This window comes from Chionomys nivalis, unplaced genomic scaffold (assembly GCF_950005125.1).
Source record: "Chionomys nivalis unplaced genomic scaffold, mChiNiv1.1 scaffold_75, whole genome shotgun sequence".
NCBI lineage: Eukaryota > Metazoa > Chordata > Mammalia > Rodentia > Cricetidae > Chionomys > Chionomys nivalis.
Genome location: NW_026646889.1, coordinates 149,891 through 163,719, shown reverse-complemented (window position 1 = coordinate 163,719; position 13,829 = coordinate 149,891). Strand labels below are relative to the sequence as shown.

Sequence of the window (13,829 nt, the reverse complement as noted above, 5' to 3'; positions counted from 1 at the left end):
TTCAACCTCCCTGTTTTAGCCAATATTCTATTGCTGTATAAAGACACCATAACCATAACAACTCTTATAAAAGAAAGCATTTAATTGCGGCTTGCTTACACTTTCAGAGGCTTAGTCCATTATCAGTATGGTGGGAAGCATGGTGGCATGCAGGCAGACATGGTGCTGGAGGAGCTGAAAGTTCTACATCTAGATCAGCAGGGAGCAGGAATAGAGAGTCACTGGTCTGGACCCCCAGTGACACACTTCCTCTAACAAAGCTGTACCTACTCCAATAAGACCATACCTCCTAATCCTTTAAAAAAATGCCACTTCCTGATGTCAAATATAAAAATATATTAGCCTATGGGGGCCATTCTTATTCAAACGACCACACTTCCCATATACCTTCCTTTACTTTGCCCACCCACCTACCTCCTCCATTGAATCTTCCCTTATCCTGTTGTAACACTTTATTCAATTTTCTGTTTTTTGAAGAGCCCCTACCCTACCAACCCCTTCGTAGATACCTGACCTCTGTTTATAAATGAAACACACATTTAAAGATAGCATCCATGTATAAAGTGGGAAAAAACACATTATTTGTCTGTTTTGGTCTTGGTTACCTCACTTAGTAGGATTTTTTTCAATTCCATTATTTACCTGCAAATTTTATAATTACATTTTGTTTTCACAGCTGAATAATATCCCATTGTATAAATGGATTATATTTCCATTATCCCTTCCTCTCTTGATAGACATCTAAGCTGTTTCCATTTTCTGGAGAGAAAAGCAGTGAACATTGGTGTGCTGATGCAGGTGAGGCCCTTTGTGTGTATGTCCAAGAGTTGTAGAGCTGGATTTAGAGGTATATCTATTTTCAACCCCGAGAAGCCTCCTCACTGATTCAGTAGTGGCTGTACCAGTTTACACTCCCACCAGCAATGATAAGTGTTCCTCTTTCCCCACATCCTCAGAAGCATGCGCTATCATTTCTTTCTTTCATCCGGGCCATTATGGATGGAATAAGATGGAACCTCCAGTTAGTTACAGTTTTTGTTTCCGTGGTGGTTAAGGATGTCAAACCATCTGCTCTATTCACATGCAGTGAACATATTACATACAGTGACACACTCATACATGTGAAATAAAACAACAAATCTTTACAAAAAAGTTGAAACAAACAAACAAAAAAAATGGGACTGGGCTGGCAATAAGGCTCTGCAAGTAAAGGCGCTTGTTGCCAGGCCTGACAACCTGAGTTTGGTCCTCAGAACATTCATGATGAAAGGAAAGAACAAACTCCAGCAAGTTGTTCTTTGACCTCCAGGACACACCCCTCCAATAAATAAATAAAAAGTACCAAACTGCACAAATCAATAAAATTCTAACAATGACAAAAACAAATAAATAAACCATTGAAAATTATGGATCAGATGGTCAAATTTCTCTCCCATACCACCTTAAACTGTTAGTAGACCAGAAATCCCCGCAAATCTATTGTCATTTCTTTCCAGGTACTTCCAGAGATTTTTGTTGTTATTGGTGTTTTTAATGATTTATTTACTTATATTTAATGTGCATTTGTGTTTTACCTGCACAATTGTTTGGGTGAAGGTGTTGGATTCCCTGAAACTGGAATTACAGGCAGTTTTGAGCAGCCATGTGTGGCTGGGAATTGAACCTGGGTCTTCTGGAAGAGGAGCCAGTGTTCTTATCTGCTGAGCTAAGTTTCCAGCCTTTTGTTATTGTTTGAGACAGGATCTCACTCTGGCCCAGGCTGGCTCCAGAATCCTTCTCTCTCAGCCTGCCAAATGCTGGGTTGTAGGCTTGACCCAATATAAAGGATTTTTTCAAGTAAAAAAAGTTGCTAGCATACAAGTTCAAGACCCAGGAAGGAGAAGGCAGGGTAAGGCACAACCAACTTAACTTCTTAGTCACACAGAAGGGATCCCCAAATCTTCTAAAATAGACAAAGAAGAGAAAAATCAATGTGAATGTCTGTACATGAACACGGGACTGAGCAGATAGATGGATCAGTAATTAAAGGTGCTTGCCACTAAGTCTGATGACCTGAGTTCAGTCCTCAGAACCCCCAAGGGCAGAAGGAAAAATTGACTCAAGTTGTCTTCTGACCTCCACACACATACATGCCATTCATTTAATCACAGTTCACAGGAGGCAAAGGCAGGTGATACTCTGTGAGTTTGAGGCTAGCCTGATCTACAGGGTGAGTTCCAGGAAAGCCAGGGCTCCATTGAGAAACCCCATCTCAGAAAAACAAAAGAAAAAAGAAAAATGTGACCTAGAACAGTCCACAACACTACGAGGGTGAACCTGTCTGACTAGTGAAGGAGGCTAAGGATGCCTCTTAGATGGTCTTCATCTGGGTGGTCAGCTTAGCCCAAGTATCTTTGGCAGGAGAGAAGATCCCAGAATTCACCAACCTTGTGACAGGACTATGGTTCCTCAAGAGTACAGTGAATTCCAGGTTAAAGGAATGATATTCCTAGAAGTTACAACCAGGGTGTGATGGTAAATACCTCTGAATTGCAGTACTTGGGAGGCAGAGGCAGGTGCATCTCTTTGAGCTTGAGGCCAGCCTGCTCTACATAGCAAGTCCAAGGCCCACTAGGGCTACATAATAAGACTCTGAAACAAAGAAAGGAAGTTAAAACCAGATGGACTTTATGATACAGACCTAAAACTCAGCATTTGGTAGGTGATAGCAGAAAGATCAAGAGATCAAGACCATGCTCAGCTATATAGTGAGTTTGAGAACACTATGATTATACAAGATACTAACTCAAAAATAAAAGCAAAACTCTCACTCAAACAATACAAACCAAAAGCATCTCCTTGCCATATAGGTGTCTCTAGGAATGGGGACCTACAGACAAGAGACACGCATACCTACAGACAGAAAGTCAATTCTTTTTCCTTTTTACAAAGTGATCACAGTTTCCTAGTTACCTCGTGTTATCAGGTGGATATTCCAACAAGGCATGGAATGCTGGTGACACGGCAGGCCCAGTATCAACAGATTTACTGGTGTCATCTCAGTTCAGCCTCTAACAGTCCTGTAACATGGTTACCATTATTATGCCCATTGTACAGAATGGGGAACAGAAGCTCAGGGGAAATGAAATAACTCATAGACGAGAGTGCTATGAACTGTAGGAGGGCAGGATTCAAATTCAGGTCTTCTTGGCTCTAAGCCCCACACGCCAAGTGTTTGGACTGTCCACTGTACAGCCTCCAGCATGCTTTACTGCCTTGTTCCTCACTGTTCTATGACTTCTCCCTGTTCGTGAATTAGTCATGTGTTGACACATCTAGTCTCAGTCTAGTGGGCTGTTTATTTAACTGATCAATGTTGCTCCTCATTTGAAGTATATACAAACATACCTTTATATTTATGAATATATTATATAATACCAATATATTAGTAATATGTATTATATATATATATATATTCCCACTCTCCCTAAATAATTAAACAAATAATATTATTATTTCAAATGCCTATCAGTAGAGTAGATCTTCACACATTCATTATATGAAAGTTTATTTTAAAATGTCAGAATAGAAGGCTGGAGAGATGGCTCAGAGATTAAGAGAATTGCCTGCTCTTCCAAAGGTCCTGAGTTCAATTCCCAGCAACCACATGGTGGCTCACAACCATCTGTAATGTGGTCTGGTGTTCTCTTCTGGCCAGCAGGCAGACACACAAACAGAATATTGTACACATAATAAATAAATAAATATTTTTTAAAATGTCAATATAGAGAAATAAATGTTTATAATAATGAAAAAATTATAGACAGCTCAAAACTGTCTGTAACTCCAATTCCAGAGAATCTGACACTCTCACAGAGGCATCCATGAAGGCAAAACACCAATACATATAAAATAATAAAAAATAATTAAATTTTTGTAGGAGCCAGTGGGGACAGGAGCACCACAAGAAATCTCACAGAACTAACTAACCTGGGATGATAGTGGCTCACAGAGACTGAACCACCATCAAGAGAGCATGCATGGGACTGACCTAGGCCCCCTGTATACATGTTACAGTTGTGTAACTTGGTGATCTTGTGGGACTCCTAACAGTGGGTGCAGGGCCTGTCTATGTTGCTTGCTTTTGGGACCCATTCTTCCTACAGGATTGCTATATCCATCCGTAATAGAAGAGGACATGCCTAATCTCGCCACTACTTGGTAGAATATGTCTGGCAGGTATCCATATGAAGTCCACCTTTTTCTGAAGAGAAAGGAGAGGAGGAGGAATGGATGGAGAGTGAGAGCAATGGAGGTAGGAGGGAGTTACTGAGAAGAGAGGAGGGAGAGGAAATTTTGGTTGGGATGTAAAAATAAAAAATAATAAAAATAAACTCATGCCCCAAAAGGAGAATATCGATGGTTATCATACTTAAACTTGAGGTATTAAAAGAATGGCCCTCTAGGGACATTGGCACTTACTGTAATTTTATAATGTGTTTGCAGTTGTATAGAAATAGTTAAATAAAATTAGGCATAATTTTGATCGGATCTAATACATAATGTGTTTGTCTTCTTCTTGGAATAGTTATATCATGTTTAAGCATTATTATAACCTGGCATTCACCCACTTGAAATAAATAAGTGTAATTCTAAAAAGTGTTTGAGTTCTTGCTGCTCTTGTAAAGGGCTGAATTTCAGTTCCCAGCATCTATATGGCGGAACATAATAATTTGTAACTTCAGTTCTGTGGGATTCGATGCTCTCTCTGGCCTCCAAGAGTACCTACATTCATGTGCACACACAGCCCTTGCACCCACAAAAAACAAAACAAAAGACCACAGCATCTTGGGTCTGCTCCTTCTTGGTGTAGTCCATCTCTGTTTTTTACATCACTGCTTGTCTTAATCAGAGCATCTGGAGAATCCAATCCCCACTTCTTGTCTTCATGTATTTCATGTATACTCCCTCAGGTAACATACTCTCAGACACACACACACGAATGAAAATAAATTTTGTGGTTGAGAAGGTGGCATAAAAATTATAACAAATACTTATTAAAAAGCCACCAGGAAACCAAGGATGAAAGCCGTTGTCATGGGAGTCTCCAGATGCGCATTGCTAAAGTTCCCTGGCATCTAGCAGGTGAATGCTGAAACAGTGAAGTCCTGCATCCGCACATCAGGCTAAACAGGCAGCTATCATCAGTGAGATCCAGAACGCTATGATCAGTCATGGCATGAGCATTAATAGTAGGCATGTGATGCCGCTCTCCAACCTTATGACCTACAAAGTGTAATGGAGGGGAGGTTCCAAGATGACAAATCTTGAAGTTCACTGTCCACATACCTGGGAGTGTCTATGGCATATAAACTGTACCACTGTGAGGATTGACCTGGACAGAATGTAAGGTGTCACCACCAAAAGGCCAAGTTGAAGTGACAGGGCCAGGTGTTCTAGTAAGTTCCCAATGTGTCAACTGTAACACAGCTAGTTGAAACATGGCTTTTGCCCATATCCTAAATCTTATCCCATAGGAAAACTTACCATCACCAAAAATCAAGATACCTATGGTGACCTAGGGTCTTAGTCCCTTAACCCATTTCCGGTGCTGCTTTCATAGCCATTTTCAGAGAGTATGGCTGAGGGTGTAGGTCAGTGGTAGACTTCCTGCCTAGCATACATGGGGTTTGATCTTTATCAACACACACACACACTACCTTGCTCTCTATTGGAAGTTTAGGGGAACTTAAATTTAGGGTGTCTGATTCTTGGTAAATATCACTCGCATCATCAAAACATTATACCATGTGTGACAGTAGGAGCCCTGAGGACTGGGTGTTTTCAAGTGTATTCTAGTCTGATTTTTTTAATGCATATACCACTTCACTGTACCTGACATACAGGTTTTCTGTTTTTGTTGTTACTGTGTACATGTAGGTGCATATTCATGTGGATACCCCTCCATGTATGTGGAGGCCAGATATTAGTCTGTCTTGGGTGTTGTTCCTCATGAACCATTGGCCTTTTTATAATACCTTTATTAGCATATATTAATTATGAATAACATAAATTTCATTCTCATCTGTTATGTATGTATGTGACATGCTTTTGTAGTAGTGATCTTTCTTTACCTTCACTTATTCACTCACTCCTATTCATCCCCTCTCTCTTCCCAACTAGTCCTTCTGTTTTCATGTCTTTTATTTTTCCAGTAACATTTCAAAATGTTTTTCCATAGCATTTCAGTGAATGACATCAGGGCTGCTGTCAAGAACATGGGTGGGGAAGGGTTGTGTACAGAAACATGAGTACCTTACTAGTGTCTACACCATTGAAGACAATGCCTGTCCATGCCCCCATCATGAAGCCCCACCTTACATGATAAGATGTTGACAGGACAGGTCTTCTGAGGGTCTTGTGCATGTTCGGCACAATTGATAGGTGACACTCTCCATGTCCTTGGTAACTCTATTGCATCACTGACCATGAGGCTGCACTGATATCCATCAGCCTTTGTGGTACCATGAACAGCTGCTTGGTTGGTTTTGTTGATTCTGGTGTTGGGACATCTGCTACTTTGGTTTGGAACTTCTGACAGTGGCTTAGGACCCACACTTCTAGGCATCTCCCCTGATATGGGATGAAGTCCTGGGTATTATCAGGTTTGGCCTGGCCTAGATACAATTTATGATGTGGTATCCTCCTTATAAGGTCAAATTACATCCAACCAGAGAACCAGGTGTGAATTTTGATACAATAATGAAAAAGATATTCTTATTACAAGGTTCCTTTATATTATTTTTCAACAGACACGCCAATTGAAATGAAAGTACCTTTTAAATGACAAACATTTTCCAAATTTCCATTTTTTGTCCTCTTGCTTGTTGTCTTAGTTCTGGGTTTCCATTGCTGTGAACAAACACAAAGACCACGGCAAGTCTTAAAAAGGAAAACATCTAATTGTGATAGCTCACAAATATTTAGTTCCTTATCATCATGGTGGGAACCTAGGAAGCATGCAGGCATGTATGGTGCTAGAGAAGTAGCTGAGCATTCTCATGTCTTGACTCATAGGCAACAGGAATTGGTCTGAGAAATTGAGTGTGGCTTGAACATATATAACATATAATCCAAGAATAAGAATATAAAAATGTAGATTTTAAAAATAAGAACATAGAAGTAAATATAAAGTTGTAAGCCTAGGAGAATGAGAGCAGACTGTCCAGCTTTCTCAGCAACTTAAGGATTGACTATTAACAGCGGGTTACTCCGCTTTATAACCCATAGCTCTATTTACAAAACTGAAGCATCTCTCTGCAAACTGAGAGACTAACAGGTCCATCCCCCCACCCACAACGTACTTGATTAACGATAACAACAGATATGAGCTGCATTAAGTTTAAGAAGATAGATACGAATAAATAATGACTGTCTCCTGGTAGTTGACTGGAAAAGTCAGTTGAGACAAACAAAAGCAGGGGCCACAGCAAGTGTCCCAAAGAGCAGAGCTATGGGGCCTCTGCTCTTGTCATCATGGGTTAATCCTTGTCATGGCTTTCTGTGTTTGGCTGGAGTCAGCCCCCTCTTCACAGGAAACATAATAGACTCCCCTCATTCCAAGCCTTGATCTCTGTGTCCCCAATTCTGCCCCAGTTATTTTTTATTTATTTATTTATTTATTTATTTATTTTATTGATTTTTATTGAGCTCTACATTTTTCTCTGCTCCCTTCCCTGCCTCACCTCTCCTCCCTTCAGCCCTCCTCCAAGGTCCCCATGCTCCCAATTTATTCAGGAGATCTTGTCTTTTTCTACTTTCTACTTCCCATGTAGTTTAGATCTATGTAAGTCTTTCTTAGTGTCCTCATTGTTGTCTAAGTTCTCTGGGGTTGTAGTTTGTAGGCTGGTTTTCTTTGCATTATGTTTAAAAACCACCTATGAGTGAGTACATGTGATAATGTCTTTCTGGGTCTGTTACCTCACTCAAAATAATGTTTTCTAGCTCCATCCATTTTTCTCCAAAATTCAAGATGTCATTATCCTTTTCTGCTGTGTAGTACTCCAGGCTTGGGTACACTCGGACCCGCTGGGCATTAGAGGAACTTTTTGAAGCCATGCACACTCACACCACCCATCGGCCAGAGATACTAAGTAGGACCTCTGGACTTACATTGCATTCTGTATGCAAAGAACACCCTCCTCCAGTCTCTATTCTAAGTGGTAATCCCTTCCTCCTGGCAGGTGGGGCTCTTAAAATCTCGCCTTTGAGTAGATGCAGGACAAGCCCCTTGAAGGTGCTGCTCTGGAGGTCAGATCTGCATAGAAAGCTGCAGTCCCTATGCTGGACAGGTGCCAGCAGCACAGGGACACATATAGAATTTCCACCGGGAAACCTGGTGAGCCTCCCAGTGTGGATCTTGGGAAACAAACTCAGATCTCCTGGAAAAGCAGCAAGTGCTCCTCAGACCCAATCTGTTTTATTTTGTTTTGGTTTGTTTTGTTTGTGAAATAGGATTTCTGTGCAGCACTGGGTGTCCCGGAACTAGCTCTGTAGACTGGACTGGCCTCGAACTCAGAGATTCACCTGCCTCTGCCTCCCATGTGCTTTAAAAGGAGTGCACCGGCAACTGCCCTGCTTCTTGTTTTTCTTAACTACACTTTCTGTGTGTGTGGAGGGGGTAGGAGCATGTAGGGGTCAAGGACAACTTGGGAGAGCTGCTTCTTTCCTTGCACCGTAAGTGTCATGAGAATTGTACTCAGTAACTCGGTGTTGACAGTGATCGTTTTGTGGTGTTGGGGTTTTAGTGCTGAGGATGGAGCCCAGGCCCTCACATATGTTAAGCCACCACAAGCAGATGTTTGTTTTCTGATGGCAGGGATAGAGCTTGGGTCCTCACAATGCCAAGTGAGCACCTTGCCACTGAGTGGTCCCAGCTTGGCAGTCTTGTTTGTAACCTCTAATAGGTTTGTTTACTGCCTGGTTTTATTAACATAGCCATGTCCTGAGGGTGACAGAGTGTTCGTGGAGACCCCCACTGTTAGACATAGTCCAAGATGTCTTGGCACTAAGCTTTGTCATCCCTGCTGTTGAAGTCCCAGGACCTCACATCCCTGTCTTTGACTGAACCTATTTTCTAGCCAGCATGGTAGCACACATGTCATCCCAGCAGTTGAGGGGCAGAAGCTTCTCCTGAACAGTGTGAAGTCAGCCTGTGCAACACAGTCAGGTGCTACCTCCATGTCCAGCTACAACCACAAACCAAGCATGCAGACATCCCTAGTCCTGGGAGGAAAGACATGGTACACCAGAAACCCAGTGAGACCCAGGTTGCTCCAATGGGGCAGCTGTGACTGAAGAGGAAATGCTAGGAAGGCAGCAGCTGCTGGTGGTTTGCAGTGAGGGTCAGGGCCCAGGAATGCTCAGAGGTACTGAGGCCTAGGGGCAGAAAGACCCAACGGCAGGCCAGCCTGTCTCAGCCTGGAGTGACCATTTAAGGAGGAAGGAGCCCTGAGTCTTGAGCCCAAGCTGCTCATGGCCCCATGACCTGGGCTGCTGTGGGCTGCTGGGTTCAGGAGAAGGGCCATGTTTGGGTCCTGCTGTGATCAGAGGGTGTAGCAGAGCATCTGAAGGGCAGACAAGGAGCAAAGGAGGACAGACAAAAGTTGCAAAGATCTTTTAGTGCTTATACAAAGCAGAGCTGGGAAGTGAGGTACAGGTGAAGGGGAGCAGCAGGCCATGTCTGTAGAGCTGGGGCAGTCCAAGGGAAGAGGTCCCAGAGCCCGGGGACCATCCAGGGGTTAAGCATGATGGGGCCAGAGGGTCTCCCAGAGGAGGGGGTTCTGCTCTTCCCAGGACAGTCTCCATCAGAGGCTGAAGTGCTGGGCCTAGGAGGTGAGGAAAATGGGGCAAGGGAGGGACTGTAGAGTGTGGGAAAAGAGGGGCCATGGGTGAGGCTGTGATGTAGTTAGGTCTTGCTGGTCTATGCTGGGACAGGTTAGACAGTTACAGGAATGAATCATTTTTCTTCTGCTGATTTAAAAAATAAGAAGGCGGGGAAAGCAAGATCTCAGCAGTCAACCAGACAAACTTTACTAGGGGTATACTGACTAGTTTTATGTCAACTTGACAGAAACTAGAATCATCACAGAGAAAGCAAGCCAGTCTGCAGCACCCCTCTGTGGCCTCTGCATCAGCTCCTGCTTTCCTGACGGCTCTGGTCCCACTGCTGCTCCACTCTCATGCTTCCCGCTGTGCAGCTTTGGAACATGTGTCATTTTGTGAGACCAAAACCAATTATTTTCTGGGACAAGTGGCTGACAGTGGCCCTATTGGTTCCTGGCCTTGCAGGTGCCTCTACTTGCCTCTGTCCTCCTGACTTATCCTTGACAAGCCAGCCTGGGACTCCAGTACCTTAGCCCAGGGTAGACATGAATTTACTAACAGTCACCACATGAACCTGACAGTAGACAATTTTTAACATGATATGACAATTAAACAGAATTGACAAGGCATTGCTGCATGTTGGGTCACATGAGCCCTTATCAGTCCCAAAGGGTCGTAACCAAATGATCCAATGGCCAGAGGAGGAATTGGAGCTTCCCCCATTTCCCTCAGGCTCTGAGATTAGAAGCATGCCTACTAGATCTTCTTGAATCCCCAGATTGTCCAGACACCAGATACAAGATAAAACCAGAAACCTATCAATTGATAAAAGCAGTAATAATAAAGTTTACCAGAGACCAGAGACTGGGATGCCCCCCCCCAGAACCAAGTTTGTGCTTCCCTGTATGGGTTACCAAAATGTTAGGTCCACAGGGAGTTGTACAAAAAAACCACCAAAGTCTAGTAAACCAGAAGCAAACTTTATTCCAGGAAAAAATAAAAAAATAAGTAAATAAATCTCCTTGAGACCACAGCCAGAGATGGACTTGTAAGACTGTGGCAAAAACTGGTATCTGAACTCCTCCTTATAGTAAGAAGCAACAAGAATTAGGCAATAACAAAGGAATTTTTACAATTTTGAGATGAAACTTAGATAACTGCCCTTCTTTACAATTTCCATTAACAGGGTTTCTTCAGTTAAACTAGTGTTTGTATTCAGCCCATTGTCTGTCTCTGGTACTTGTGGATAGTGTTTACCAAAGTTCTGCATTCCCCTGATATTGCCACTTTCACATAGCAGGGAAGGCTACGGGGACAATGTAAAACCCTATGTCAAAAGTCACGTACATCCCATCATTTAAAAGTTAACTCAGCTCACATCAATTATGCTGGTCATGACTGGCCAGGGGATTATTTTAGGGCTAACTCAGTTTGTAGAGGGATGATTTCTCCTGCAAATGGAGAATATAATTGCCAAAACAGAATAGCACCTAACATCTACCTCGACTGTTTATATACATTTTCCATGGTCTTAAGCTTGACAACCACAGCATCAATCTTGGACATGATGCTGCCTATGGAGCGTTCCACACAGTCAACACGTCTTGCCAGTGCCTGGAACTCTTCATAGAAAATCCTGTTGGAGATGCTGTCCCTCCTCTGGGAGCGACACCCACTGTCGTCATTATCATCCTTCTTAGAGTCATCCAGGGTTCTTGGGAAACTTCTGATGCTCGTGGGACATGGTAATGAGCTATGTTCCAAGCCCAGAACCTCCCTCACTTCTGTACTGGGTGGTGTTTGAGTGCAATGCGGCATGAGGTTCTGGTCGCTGGTTGTCTGGTTCACCAGGGAATTCTTACTGTTGACATATTCATGTCCTTTCCTTTTGCTTTTATGTTCCTCCTTGATCCTGTGCTGCAGCCTCTGGATGTAATGCTGGACAGCCATGTAGATGAACCGGTACTGTGCCTCTTTCTGGACCATTCCTGGCCTCTGGGACCGCACCATCTGAATGGTTTTAGAAACATCGATGTCATGGTCAATACCTTTCTCTCTAATGATGTCAATAAGGATATCAATCACAATGAATGTTCCTGTCCTGCCAATTCCAGTATTGCAGTGAACTACAACAGGGCCTCCATCCATGATGCTCTCCTGCTTGTGGTGGACCTCCTCCAGGAAGTCCAGCACACCTCCAGGGTCACTGGGCACACCATGGTCGGGCCATGTCTGAAAATGGTAATGCCAGACAGTTCTCTCTGTATTTCCTTGTCCAACCTTTGAGAGCTTGAGTTCTCTTAAGGTGTAGTTATGAGCAGCACTTTCTTTGATGTTCCTAACACGTATGACCCCATAGTCTTTGAGTGCATCCTCATCAGGCCAGTACTTGACACATTTGCTCTTCCCTCTCTCCACCTCCTTTGTGGTCATGCTGATGACTCGAGAGTTCTCCTGGAACACCATCCTCCAGAAATCATTCACTGTGTTCGGCAGGCAGCCTTGAGTGGCAATGTAGCTCTTTTTGGGTTTTGAATTGTGGCACTTGGCCTCAAATGCAGGCATGATGATGTTCGCATTGATGTAATCAGAAGCGGGCTCATTGGGATCGCCATCATGCAGGACAACCCTAGTGTGATCGAATGGCAGGATGTTTTTGTATCTATTTTTGTTTTTATTTTCTTCTCTCCGACCTTCTTTTTGGCTATAGAGAAATTTGTATTCCTGTTTCTGTAGTGTCTCAAATTCTTCCCAAAAGCCCTGTTTGATCATATCTGTGGTCTCAGCTACCTTGCTTAGCTCTCGAACCCTGCTTTCAATTTCAGCAGCATTAATGCGAGTTGTGTTGAGAGGCTGCTTGAGCTGCAGGACTGTGCCAAGTGTCGCCACGATGGGGTTCTTCTTGTAATGCTCCACCAAGTCTCTCAAAGAGTCAAAATACTCTCCTCCACCAACATAGTATTTCAGTTCCTGACATCGGATCATAACGTGGCTCACTTTGGACTTGCCATCATTGCTCTTCCATTTGTCATCACCTGTGACGACAGAGAGAACAAAGTCTCCAGGGTATCTCTGGCTCCCTCGAACAAGAAAACTGCCACGCTTACCCTTCTCCATTAGCAGTTTCTCTGCTTCTTTTCCAGACAAGGGACCATGGAACCACCTTTCAGAGGTTGGGTCTGCACAATTCAGTGGGTACTTGAGCTCAACAACATCTCCATTCTTTTCTTTTAGCTGTTCGTGATGTTCCATGTAATACTGGAGTAGTTCAGCCAAGGTGGCAAACTTCTTCCCACCATAGAGGTCATAGTAGTACCCAGTGTTATGAACCTTGATGTGATTGACGGCTCCATTTCTTCTAACAGACAAAGTGAAATCTCCAGGGTTACTCTCACTAGGCCTTATCAAAAAGCTGCCATCAACTCCTCTGGTTTGAAGGAGATTCTCAGCCTCCACACCACTGATGTTGGGGTGAAACCCTCTCAGAGATGCCATGTTCCCCTTGGCTGCAGCTCCACATAGACCTGCTGCTTGCTCAGGCTCCTTGGGACACTGTCACATGTGTGTTGGAGGGGTTAAGCAAAGCCCCGCTGAGGAGTCAACACATGTGCAGGTAGAACTGGCCCACTCTACATGCACAATCCCCCACCAGACCTGGATCCTGGATACTGGCTGTGCCCCACTAGGCTCACTCTGCTTCAGTCCTGCGCTTTGGCTTCTGCTCTGGTCTCACCACCGTGTCCACCTTAGGCAGACTGCCAGCGTGGAGGTGGGAGGTGGGTGAGGTTTGTTTGTCCATCAACACAACTGGTATCCCAAGGGGCTGGACTCATGCACGCTCTAACAGTCATCCCCAAAAGCAGATCAGTCTCTTTGTCCCTGTCCTTCTCTACATAAGCTATGCAACAAACAGTCTTAGAGCCTTAAACAGAGTTTGTAGACCTCACCATAGCAAGTTATAAAAC

The 13,829-nt window shown here is 43.5% G+C and overlaps 1 protein-coding gene across 1 annotated transcript; it reads right to left on the bottom strand.

Annotated features, from left to right (window-relative positions):
• Positions 1-11,361: 11,361 nt before the first annotated feature.
• Positions 11,362-13,359, bottom strand: LOC130869089 (tyrosine-protein phosphatase non-receptor type 11-like). Its single transcript, XM_057761179.1, has one exon. The coding sequence runs from the start codon at positions 13,357-13,359 to the stop codon at positions 11,362-11,364; it is 1,998 nt and encodes a 665-aa protein (XP_057617162.1).
• Positions 13,360-13,829: the final 470 nt, after the last annotated feature.

Coding starts and splice junctions, on each gene's coding strand:
- LOC130869089 (XM_057761179.1), bottom strand. CDS start 13,359: ATGGCATCTCTGAGAGGGTTTCACCCCAACATCAGTGGTGTGGAGGCT.